This window comes from Sinohyriopsis cumingii, chromosome 7, assembly GCF_028554795.1.
Source record: "Sinohyriopsis cumingii isolate HCF-2022 chromosome 7, ASM2855479v2, whole genome shotgun sequence".
Classification (NCBI taxonomy): domain Eukaryota; kingdom Metazoa; phylum Mollusca; class Bivalvia; order Unionida; family Unionidae; genus Sinohyriopsis; species Sinohyriopsis cumingii.
This window is the reverse complement of record NC_142967.1, coordinates 12,412,958-12,426,801: the sequence shown is the minus strand read 5'-3', so window position 1 is coordinate 12,426,801 and position 13,844 is coordinate 12,412,958. Positions and strand designations below refer to the sequence as shown.

Genomic DNA, 13,844 nt, shown 5'->3' with positions numbered 1-13,844 from the left:
AATGCAGAAAAAACAAATCTTTGGCCTTTGTGCATGTCAAAAATAGGATTGATAATGTATTTAAACATGACTCCAGTTGGAAAGAGATTATTTTAATCTTACATTTTACCAAGACAATGTAAGGCTGCCCATTTCCATGCTGCATACCTTTGCTTATACATTGAGCAGAAGAGTTAAAAGTGAATTTCTCCCTCAAAAGATGGTAAAAACACTTTACAGTCTGGAGGTAAAACGAGATGAACACAGAAACAAGTGAAGCCTACCTTCTAGCTTTGTTGACATGATGAATACTAAATAAATTATAAGACAGACATCAACTGACGTGACTGAATAAACAAATTCCATCAAATCAATTGCCTCACATACAATCACGGTTGATACTAAAACTGTTTACTTTGACCTTTGACTCCTATAAGTTCAAGGAATAGTAAGGGGAAGCTTTAAAATTTGTTATCTCTTTATCAATCCTCATTAAATTCTAAGTCATTGTATCAATTTTCCAAACCTTGACTAATCAGATAAATCAGATATAAAATAGAACATTTGTTACTTTACAAAAAATATATTTTTATCGTACTTTAAATCAAGACCTGTACTAAATTTTACTAATAACACCAATTCTGTCATCGTATACTTATCAAAGTAATACTTTTCATGTTAAATCCATATTACCTTGACATGTAGTTGTTTTTCAGGCTTTATCTAATTATGCCTGGATACCATATTGATAAGCTACTCACCATGCATTAAATTTCAAATGTGCTGAACATAAGTCAGTTATCTAACAAGAGTCAATAGATTTATTAGGGCAATAAGCATCTTCACTAGACAAGGTTCCAATATGTTAACCTATCTCCACCTTGGCTGATTCATCCAATATTTCAGTGCTTTGGGTCTGTGAATTTCAATGGATGCAACACTATTCCTCCATGACTGAGACAAGGGGACCATACAACTGGAATTTCCACTGCCAGACTATGTGCACAGATACATGCTTTCCCTCAAATACATCTGTAATGGTTTCTTTCTAGTATGTAGTCAGACTATCAATGTTAAACTTACAAAAGTACCCTTGTGAAGTCAATGGCCTTCACCATTTTCAGCGTATGTAAAATGTACAACTATTACATGCTATTGGTTGGTTGACATTAATACTAATACGGGCAACTCATGAAGTTCAATAGCTATCGCTACAGCAAAGCATTAAAATATCGGATTGATCCAACAAGGTGTAGACAGGTTAACATATCAGACCCTTGGCTAGTGAAGATCGGTAATAAGTTGAACTTCAGTTGATCAGAAACCTACTCTGAGCCAATATTGCAGCATATGAGAATTCTGTATGGACACTTGAAGATCTTGTCCAGGGCTGTAAAGTTTAAATAGAAACATAATGGTACTTACCTCTTGTTTTACCATGATCAGAAATGACCTTTTGGTGGGGAAGGTGTCCATAAGAGCAGTGAGACAGAAGGTTACATGTTGTATGAACCAAACTGTGGGATCAAAGCTCAAGGCCTGGTAATGCAGGTAGACAATTCTCCTGTACTGTTCCCCCTGCAAAGGTCAGTTTGAATTAGGCTTTACATTTTGTTCAATAAACTTTTTCATAACTGATGTTCATACCTTACAGGATTCAAAAAATCATGAGGTTTATAAATCAATTAAACACTACATAAGATTTTGCAATACAAATGGTTATAAAAATAATAAAAATCTCAAAAAATATATACAAACTAAATTTTAACCGTTGTTTACAAATACTGTCAAAGAACACAAAAAGGGAACATGAATATGCAAGTAGTTCCTTTCTGGCACTATTAAAAAATAATTTATAGTTTTCTACATCACATGAAGCAATTTTAACCAATTATAGTTTTCTACATCACACGATGCAATTTTAACCAATCTAAATACTTGTTGCAAAGGCTGGGTAAAACATTGTTACTATATGCAAATGGACTGAAAAGGAATAAAGTGTTTAAAAAGAAACATTTTCAACTATATCTGTGATCATAAAAAATGTTGCCTCCAGTTTCAACATTTCACCCCAATGCAAACCTAAAAATGTCTAATCCAAAAAATATACATATGCATACAAACATGCCAACAAAATTTCAAAGTCTAATTCAATTGGTTTTTGTTTACAGCTGCAAAAATTGTGATGGGAGATAATGGCAATTCATGATTCAGTTGGTCTCTAAATAAAGAATAATGGCAAAATCTGGAGAAAAAAGGTAAACCCTATGAAAGGAAAAAGGATCAATCTGAAAAGAAACCCATGCCATCTGGGAGACACAATAACGTGGAAATGACTTAGGTGATTTCCAGGATGCTGCTTGTCATGTACACATAATAAAACTAGAAAAAGTCAGTGTGGCCAAGCAAAGGGACACAGTCCATCTTAATTATCTCAAAATTTTTACAAAGCAAAGTATTTATTAAGCATGTGTTTTCTTTGTCCAAGATTGCTGATATCAGATGACTTGTGTCCAACCAAAGTGTGTCTATCAGAGTAAAGAGACCCAATCAAAAGCCAAAACAATCACCAGAACACATTAAAGCACTAATTAGATAACTTGCAGCTAGGTAACTTGTGAACCCACTTATACTGCAGGATGAAGGATAGATTCCACTTTAGTTTTCCTAGAAAATACAAAAATATTGGCTGCTATTTGCTAAACATGAAGAAAATCAGACCCAAAACTTGGCAAATGAAACCTTAATCAATTACTTGTTTTATCCTTGAAACAGTGGTTGGCACATGGAAACTCAAGTCAACATCATACAATTCTCAGCTTTCAAAAAGAAGTCATATACATGTATTTTTTTCAATTTTCTTTCCAAAAAACATTTTCAGTACATTGTAAATAACAACATTTCATGAAATTTGTCCCAACAACAGTGTCACTAATGCCTACTAATGGCAATTCTTTAATAAATAAATATCAACTGAACAAGATTTGTCAAGTGAAATTTGTATTTTAGTTCTATCTTTTAATTTGCCTTAATTTGCCTTGTCAATCTACAGTCACAGCTATGTCTTGTCAATCTACAGTCACAGCTATGTCTTGTCAATCTACAGTCACAGCTATGTCTTGTCAATCTACAGTCACAGCTATGCCTTGTCAATCTACAGTCACAGCTATGTCTTGTCAATCTACAGTCACAGCTATGCCTTGTCAATCTACAGTCACAGCTATGCCTTGTCAATCTACAGTCACAGCTATGTCCAAAAGCCTTTCTGTGAGAACTTAATTAAGTGCTGATCATATTTTAATCTCCAACTTGTGGAAGTATTTGTTGTATTTTTACACTCAATTAAAGGGAAACCTGCTTTGTATTATTGTTAATTATGTCCTTTGTATCAAATCAAATAAAGGGGGTGGAATAACAGAAAAATTAACAAGGCATGAAAATCCTACCTGCATAACATCAAGAAGTCATGATAGTGTCAGGTCAACTCATTTCAATTGATCAGTTGAACACTGTTATAAATATTATTATGTAAGTAACATAATCAAACTATCTTCATGTAGCTTACTCATTCACAAATGTGACCAAAGATAGCAAGGCAACCAAGTGAAATAAAAATCTGTTTCACAGATATCGTTCATTAAACAGATTACCAGAGTTTGTGGTGAACTTAAAATTCCTGAAAGAGATCACCTTACAAAATGAGAAGTTTCACTATTACTTACAACAAAACCATGGCATCAATAGTTTACTAACCGAACCAAAAAAATCCAGATCTGGCATAGACAATTGTTTCATGAAATAAATGTCCCTAGCTTTTGGAAAACAGGAATTTTCTTTTCTCGTACATGTGATGGTTGTTGAAACCTCTTTTTATTGTTAACGAGTTTCAATTTTGGGTATCTTGAAAACAAAGGTAAATTATACAAGAAACTTTCACTGCAGAAGGCTCTTTACTGTCAATTATTCCATGTAAATACAGGATAATACATTTAAATTCATGGCTTTGCCACTCATTAGATTATTATAGATCAGTTTTTTTTAAACCACAAAATGAAATATAACTGGTACTTACACATGAAAAGAAAAAATCCTCTACATATTATACACAAGGTCCATAAAAAATTATTTCCAATACAGTGGTCCCCCTCATGAATGGCCCCCCTGACCAGGGGCCACCCACACTTTGCAGCCATAATCCCTTGGCACTGACGAGTTTGTGTTCAAAAGTACCCCTCAGGAAAGGCTAACCCTCTAATGCAATCAGCGGTCAACATATTAGTACACAAATGTAAAATTTACCCGTCACATGCAGCCACAATTTATAACTGATGTGTCCAGAACCAATATTTAAATACAGTAAGGTAAGTTATCCAATTATCTTTCCCGATGTCTGTTTTTGGATGTCAGGTTTTTGTTACTGAAAGAAGTGTTGACTAAAGTACATGTACTACTAAGGTTATTATTATATCATTAATGCCTACTTTGCAGGAAATGGGGTCAGCAATGTTTTGATTGAGCTTTGGTCTTCACACAGTGTTTTATTTCTCTTTAAATTGCCAATTACAACCAGGCATAAATGTCAAGATCATAACATGATCAGATAGGCTAAAAAACAGATTTTGTGAATTAACACACACACACAGAGAAACAATTAACCTTGAACAAAACAGGGTACCAGACAAAGACAAAAGAAATCATGTGACAATACATGTATCACTTCCTTTACAACAAGGCATTTCATTTACAAAAGTTTCATCTGGAAAATTAAATTGCAGTACTATACAATTAGCAACATAAGAATAAATCATTATAAAACTTTAACATGTTATCACATAAATGAAGAAATAATACTTTAGAAGGAAAAACAAAAGTTATTCGACTTGACAACAATGGAGAGAGTTCACATGCTAAAAGATTTTATGTTGGCAAGATTCAAATAAACAAGATTGTAAAAGCTAAGAAGAATATTTTGTAGCAGTGGGAAAATTGAGTAAATGGAAAGAGAATTATTTTAAATATGAAACAATGTATGTACCAAGATTTAATAACGTTTTTGAATGGTTTTGTAACGTGGATGCCAAACATATCCAAATCACAATCCACGCCTGAGAATTAAGAACTATTAATTTATGTTACCTTGAAATAACTCTGTTTTTAAGACAAGAAGAACATTTTAATAATTAATGCTGATTTTAAATGAAGATATTAACTGCTTCAAGTTATATGTATCTTTCCTGCTATGTACACATATACATACACATCTCACAAATATAATCCCCCTCTGGAAAGGCCAACCATTTTATAAGGCCACTTTCCTAGTGCAGAAGAGGTGGCCATATAAGAGGAGTACCACTGTAATTACATATTTTCATTAGAAAATGTAAAAATCTTTTAAAATGAAAAGTGTAGCCAAAAGAGCTACCTTCAATTCTGTATGATTTACTGATATTTGTATCCCTACAAATGAAAGGCATTGCAATGCACTAGAGACAGCAGATTTGTAAAGGTTGTGTCTTCCTTTGAGAAAACCTTTGGGTAAAACAATTGAAAACTAGCAGCAAATTTATGTTGCCCACTACAGGTGCATAATCAAAACAATTACAGTAACCATTATTATTAACTGCTATGCATCTAAATTAAACTGAAGCCACTCCCACATTATAATGTTGTCTACTTAAGCCGTAGAATATTACTGCCTTATCATAAAGTACATCATACATACAGCACTGCCTCATTAAATTGTTGTCTGTGGGAGCCATGGAGGATACCACCTAACAGTGAGACTCACTTACAATGAAGTGTATTATATATAGAGCACTTATTAATGATAATGTTGTCCGTGGGAGCCATGAAGGATACCACCTTACAGTGAGACTCACTTACAATGAAGTGTATTATATATAGAGCACTTATTAATAATAATGTTGTCCATGGGAGCCATGGAGGATACCACCTTACAGTGAGACTCACTTACAATGAAGTGTATTATATATAGAGCACTTATTAATAATAATGTTGTCCGTGGGAGCCATGGAGGATACCACCTTACAGTGAGACTCAATTACAATGAAGTGTATTATATATAGAGCACTTATTAATAATAATGTTTCCACTGGAGTCATGGAGCATACCACCTTACAGTCTCACTTGGTTACAATAAAGTGTATTATACAGAGACACCCATTCATTATAATGTTGTCCACTGGAGTCATGGAGCATACCACATTATAATGATACTCACTTGCAATGAAGTGTGTTATACACAGAGTACTCCCTCATTATAATACTTTCCACTGGAGTTACATTATACAACCTTATAGTAAGACTTCATAAGGAACAAAATGACATGTAGTGAGAATGGGCTGTGAGATAGTTAGGAACAAAATGATATGTAGTGAGAATGGGCTGTGAGATAGGAACAAAATGATATGTATAGTGAGAATGGGCTGTGAGATAGTTAGGAACAAAATGATATGTAGTGAGAATGGGCTGTGAAATAGTTAGGAACAAAATGACATGTAGTGAGAATGGGCTGTGAGATAGTTAGGAACAAAATGACATGTAATGAGAATGGGCTGTGAGATAGGAACAAAATGACATGTAGTGAGAATGGGCTGTGAGATAGTTAGGAACAAAATGACATGTAGTGAAAATGGGCTGTGAGATAGGAACAAAATGACATGTAGTGAGAATGGGCTGTGAGATAGTTAGGAACAAAATGACATGTAGTGAGAATGGGCTGTGAGATAGTTAGGAACAAAATGACATGTAGTGAGAATGGGCTGTGAGATAGGAACAAAATGATATGTACAGTGAGAATGGGCTGTGAGATAGTTAGGAACAAAATGACATGTAGTGAGAATGGGCTGTGAGATAGGAACAAAATGATATGTACAGTGAGAATGGGCTGTGAGATAGTTAGGAACAAAATGATATGTAGTGAGAATGGGCTGTGAGATAGTTAGGAACAAAATGATATGTATAGTGAGAATGGGCTGCAACATGGTAAGGAATAAAATTATGTGCAGTGATAGTGGGCTGTGACATAATAATAAACAAAATGACATGTAGTGATAGTGGGCTGTGACATAATAATGAACAAAATGACAAGTAGTGAGAATGGGCTGTAACATGATAAGGAATAGAATGAAGTTGGCATATGTAGCTTGAATGGGCTGTAGCATAAGGAATAAAGTAAATCTTGATCCAAAATGTACAAATTAGAAAGAGATAATAACATGTTGCCATGAAAGAAATCTTTACTCACCACTCCATATCTGAGCCCAAACTCCCGAAGCAGACGCACAGAAGCAGATGACAGTGGTGAGGTAGAAGCAGTGGATACAAGTTCGCTCTCCTCTCTATAAAGAGACTCATATCTGCAGGAGTAAAAGAAAACTGTTTTTTAGTTTAAGAATATGTGCCAGTTTTTCAGTCTTATTGTTGTATTTTTTTTTCTCTATCCAATACCTTGCCATTAACAAATATACATGCATTTCTTGACTCTGTAGAGGATAAATGCTTTTATCGAGTAAATAACCGATACAATTCATCATGCGTTGAAAGTTCAGTATTTCATGAGTGTCTAAGCCGAGATGAAATATATCCATTACTGATTCAGAACAAGCAAATTTTCTTTTTTATTTTATGCACAAACATACTGACTAGCTAAGGTGTATACCAGTCTAAAATATAAGATAATATCAGATGTTTACTGTTTATGTTTTGCTGTGCTTTTTGTATATCTGTTTTGTGTATATCTGCATGAAGAATACCAGGAATAACATAATTCTCTTTCCTAATTTTATTTTTAAGTTTTAAAAAAAGCACATGAAAAGAAAAGAAAAAGAAAAAACAAAGACACACATTGTGGGATTGGAACCTAGTATTCCTGCATGACTGTTTTTTCTGTTACAGGCATTTCTGCACCGGTCACTTCAGTGACTGCATTGATTTTTGTCAGTGACCACCACATCAGCAATTATCTGAAATTGTTGGTATGAACTGAAGAGTGCTATGCGCAAGCACAAAACAAACAAACTGCTAATTAATCGGTTAAGTAAACATAAAAATGAGATTTTGGCAATTGAGCAAAGTAAGAAAAGTCTTTTAATGTGTATTAATTATTATTAAAGTCATCATAACAGAAATCGGATCTGAACATAAAAAAGAAGATAGGGGTAAAAATAAGTGCAGCACAAGTAAGCAGAAAACATTGTTGCATTAAGTAAGATTCTGGCACCTGAGGAAACTAAACTAAGCTTTTAATGTGCAAGAATTATCATCAAAGTAACCCAGATAACAGCTGTCATCACTGTAAATATCTGAAGGAGGTATGAATTAGATTGTGAAAAAGTGAGCAGTACAAATGACCAAAATACTGCCACTACATAATTCTTATTACCCTTCTTAAGATTTAATTTCACCTTTCGATTTTCAATAGATAGTTTTATTTATCACCTGCCTTCCTGTCACTAAAATCACAATTAACAAAAATGTTGGACAAGGAAATGCATGTCGTAGAAATGCCTGAAGCGGAAATGCCAGTTGCAGAAAAACAGGCATACTGCCATGCTTACCAACTGATCAAGCAATTGACCTCACTGCAGATAAATTCTTTGGTAATATGTTATCAATATCTACTGACAGAAGTGAAAAATGTTGATAATTCCCTCTAGTGAATTAATAAAATTATTTCTCTTGGAAAATCCACTCTGTGAAGGACTAGCATACAATAAATAGCAGGATTGATGTTTAACAAAATTATTATTGGAATTCTTTATTTCTTTAAAAATATCAAAAATTATTATTATTAAAATCCCTTGAAAAAAAACAATCTTAATGAAGACACATTTGATGAAATATGATATTTAAATACTTTAAAAATATAAAATGACCTAAGAAGAAACAAACACTATTATATCACATTGAAGATGAATTAATTAATCCATGAATTCAAATATTGTGCAAGCTTCTTCTTTACAAAATTTTCTTCTTTGTTTGTAAACAGTTTTTTTTAAGGTCATATTTCAAGTAGATATTAAATTAGCATAGTTTAAGATACTGTGTAAATGGGTGACTTTCACTCCTGGAATGTTTGTGAAACTGCATTTTTTTTTTAAAGTATCAAATTTTGTATGGGTTTATATTTTACAAATGAATTGTTCAGTAAAAGGTAAAGTAACAGAAGTAACTTATTTACATGTTAATTTTGTTATGGAAGAACCAGATAAGTACAAATTAGTACAAATATAGCAACACAAAAGGTATACCAGCAATACAATGTACTCTGATGAAATAAAAAAAACATATTTCCTTAGAAACAGACCTTATTAGTTTTTCCATTAGTAATCTGTAATCTTCATGGGCATGAGTATATATCTGGTCATGTTGCTCTGCACTAGGCTGGGGAAGGGAGAATTGCCAGAATTTGGTAATCAGTTCAGTAATATGATGCCGTTCTAAATGTTGCCACTGGTCATAACCCTGACGACTCTGGTATACAAATAACAAGAAATGCAATTATGTTAATGTTTGTTCCTGATACAAATTATGTAGCATTGATGTTATGAATATTTCTGAATGTATATTCTTTAAGTAAGATTCCAAATTTCACTAACTTTAAACTGTAAAAGATATTTCTTGCTGCTGTATCCTAATTATCTATTTATTGCTTTATCCAAAATCAAATAAACACCTACCAAGTTCAAGTAACTTTACATGCCGCTTCTCTAATTATCTGGCCATAGTTTAACTTATCATCTTTCTTAACTTGAAATTTTTTACATATCTTTCTTATTGCTTAATTGGTAAGAATAATTTTTCAAAGAATATTGAGCAGGCATCAGACATTAAAATACCATCATAAAGTCTTGAATTTCCGTAAAGAATTATATTCTTGTGGAATTTTTTAGGATTTCCTATTATTTGAGGAATTCCTCCAGTCTATTTTCAAGAATAACAAGGTTGCCAGGTGTCCAATTTTAAAACCAAAACGTGATTTTACATCCTTTCCTCTTTCTAACCATGACAATAATATTGACCATCGGAAGCATCAAACTGTGAATTTTGTGAAAATGGGCACAGCTCTCCAAACATTTACAACAGCCATGCAAACAGTAGCCACAGAAACACAAAAATTAATTGATATTATACTATGTAACATACACACTCACAGCTTAAATGCAACTATGTATGTTAACTAATGACACTTTGAACCATAAGTAGATTAGTACAGAGACAGATTGCCCTGTAAGTTGTATGATGGCAGATTTGTGTCTTTGATGTTCACTTTAAATCATAAGTGTTTTTAAACTGCAATCAGAGTATTTTAGACACAGATCAACTTACATATGATGCATTGGCAGATTAGAGTCTATGCTATTTACTGTAAATCAAAAGTACAACAGTAAAAGCCCAGATGAACATGTGTGTTAATGAATGACAGATTTTAATATGTGTTGTTCACTTTAAATCACAAGTAGAACAGAGCAGACACAGATTGGCATAAGTGAATGCAATGGAAGATTCAAGTCAATGCTATTCATTAAATCACAAGAAGAACAGATCTGGTACAGATCGACTTGTGTGTTATACAATGGCAGATTTGAGTCTAGGTTGTTCATATTAAATCACAAGCAGAGCAGTGTAGACACATTGACCTGTGCAATATAAAATGGTAAATCTGAGCATATGATGTTCAATTTAAATAATAAGTAGAACAGTTTAGACAGACTGGCATGTATATTATAAAATGGCAGACTTGAAGAGTCTATGTCGATCTTTTAAAATGACATGTAGAAGGTGTAGACACAGAACAGCTTGTGTAATATACATGGCAGATTTAGTCTCTGTTGTTCACTTTAATTCACACAGAACAGTGTAGTCATAAAGAGGTCTTTATATATTATACAACAGCAGATTTGAGTCTATTCTGTTCCTTTAAAATCACAAGTATAACACTGTAGACACAGACTAGCCTGTACTATACAATGACAGCTTGAATCTATTCTGTTCCTTTAAAATCACAGGTATAACACTGCAGACACAGACTAGCCTGTACTATACAATGACAGCTTGAATCTATTCTGTTCCTTTAAAATCACAGGTATAACACTGCAGACACAGACTAGCCTGTACTATACAATGACAGCTTGAATCTATTCTGTTCCTTTAAAATCACAGGTATAACACTGCAGACACAGACTAGCCTGTACTATACAATGACAGCTTGAATCTAAGCTGTTCACTTTAAATCACAAGGAGAACAGCGTTGATAAAGCTTGAACTGTTATACAATGGCAGGTTTGAATTCATGCTATTTGCTTTAAATCACAGGTATAACACTGTAGACACAGATAAGCCTTAGTGTTATACAATGGCGGATTGCAGTCCAAATTATTTGCTTTTAATCACAAATAGAACAATGCCAACACAGATTGACCTGTGTTATACAATGGCAGGTTTGAGCTGATATATTTGCTTTGAATCACAAACATGACTTGTTGTCATTTGCTTTAAATCACAAATGCTGTTGTTCTTGGGTTTAATGCCATTTTTCAGCACAAGATAGGCTATACATGATGGCCAGCATAAATGGTGGAGGAAGAATCACGGAAAACCCCAGAAAGAACCACCAACATACGCAAAGATACTGGCAAGATTTCTCACATACCCAAACTGGCCATTAAATCATAAATAAAACAGTGTAGAGATAGTTGACTTGATACTGAATGGCAGATTTGAGTCTACACTTATGCTTTGAATCACAAATAGAACAGTGTAGATATAGATTTACCTGTGTTATACAATGGCAGTTTTGAGTCTACGCTATTTGCTTTAAATCACAAAAGGAACAGTTTAGACACAGATCAGTTTGTGTGTTAGACAACAGTAAATCTGAGTCTATGCTGTTTACAGATAGATAAAAATGATACAAAAACTGTCTGATAATGGTATATGAATACATCTCAGCCTGAGAGCCTCAACATATATCCATGCCATAGCAAATGAGTTCTTTCCCTGACACACAACAAATCACAAATGTAGTTTTTTAATTCTCCCCATTTATGATTTCCAAGTATTATTAGTCATAATGTGGGAATGGATTTCAAAACAAATTGTGAATAATATAAATCTAACTTGATGCATCTAACAATTATGATGTGTCAATGTCAGTTAAAACAATTAAATAGTTCTAGTTTGGTCATGCTCCATGGAAACACAAACAGCACATGCTTACTGAATGTCAGATCTTGATGATATAATATATGATCAATTATAGTTAAAGTCTTTCAATTTTAAAGGACTATCATTAAATCAATCATTCCAGTGTATAATATATCATTAATAAAACAAGTCAGATAAACAGCAAACTAAATCAGGACATATTTACGACAGCAAATTGGTAAACTGCACATTGGTTACATAAAAGGCAGGCATACAAATTATATTATCCAACTTATCTATGATCTCAATGAAAAAATAATATTCCAGGGTTCCTTTTATAATAGTTTTTTTTAGAATAGTTTACAATGGTATGAGTAATGAATAATGGCCACTTCTCTTATTTTTTATGTTACAAAGTGGCATAAGACATGGTGATCCTCTACCTCCATATCTTTTTGCTGTTCTGTTGTATCTTTTAAGCACAGCAGTTAAATTCTATCCAAATATTAGGTGAGTAAATACTAATAAAACCGAATATATTACAAGTCAACATGCCTATAATATCTCTCTCACAAACAATTAGGGCAAAACAAGATTCACCCAACACAACTTTATATTTATTAGATCATTTTTGGAGAGTGTCCAGGACTGAAAGTCAATGATGACAAAACACAGGCAATATGGACTGGTGCTAAAATGAGACTGTGAAAAGGGGCTAAACATTACCCCAAAAATGCAGTGGAATTGTTCTAATAATTTCAAAATTCTTGATTTAGCATAAAATTTCACTGATGTTAATTCAATTCATTACAAAGAAAAAATCTGTGGAAAAAACTTCTAAATGACTCGTTGCTGAAAAATGACAAACAACAGTAATAAAATTCTTGTCATGACCCATTTTCAATCATGCATTCTCTGTCCTCCCAGATCCCTCATAATACATACTTAGGAACATTATATGTGTTTTGCATTTGTAAGAAATGGTAATAAAGATGAAATAAAAAATTAGTCTGTATTAATTCTTTTGAAAAAAGTGACTTGAACATGCCAAATGTCTACACTTTCACTATTGCATCAAAAACATTTTGGATAAAAATATTACTAAACCCACAAACATTTAACATTTAATTTTAATAAGAACTGGAGAGTCCTGGAGGAAACAAATTCTGCTTGTTGTTTTAAAATTCTAATGTGTTACTTCAAGGATGCCAAAGGTAGGGTGCACTACGTCCCAATGTCCTCAAACTATGGAGGGCACACAACATTTAAAAGGGGCAAAGAAATATGTTAGACAGTACTCAGTGCCCTGGTAGTGTTAAAAAGATGGAGATAATCTTACATGCTTGACAATCTCCCACCTTAATTTTGTCATCTGCACTGTGCTATCATGTTCTCCTGATTCACTTATATCATTGTTATAAATGTTTTATCCAGTGCTCAAGTAACCTATAAAAACATTTACATGTTTTAATATATGGTTCACCTGAAAAGAGCTACACCAATGGATTTTCTGTTCTGGATCTTGCTTTCATTAAAGTTTTAGTGTATACACATCATCTACCAGCATTTTGTACAATAATTCCAATTTATTCTGTATTATCATTTTTTTCAAAGTAATAATTTATAAAGTTTGTGTATTTATATAAGTTTTTCACCAAGAAATATATTCTTTTATGTCATTAATTCAACCTCAAAAT

At 33.1% G+C, this 13,844-nt stretch overlaps 1 protein-coding gene across 1 annotated transcript in view; it reads right to left on the bottom strand.

Moving 5' to 3' along the window:
- The window catches only part of LOC149794746 (uncharacterized), a 159,799-nt gene that overhangs the window by 109,080 nt on the left and 36,875 nt on the right, over positions 1-13,844 (bottom strand). The window contains exons 10-12 of the mRNA XM_089966230.1: positions 9,308-9,474; positions 7,247-7,358; positions 1,405-1,557 (exon numbers count right to left, since the gene is read on the bottom strand). Of these exons, the coding sequence (XP_089822356.1) occupies positions 1,405-1,557; positions 7,247-7,358; positions 9,308-9,474 (432 nt within the window). The remainder of the gene's footprint in view (positions 1-1,404; positions 1,558-7,246; positions 7,359-9,307; positions 9,475-13,844) is intronic.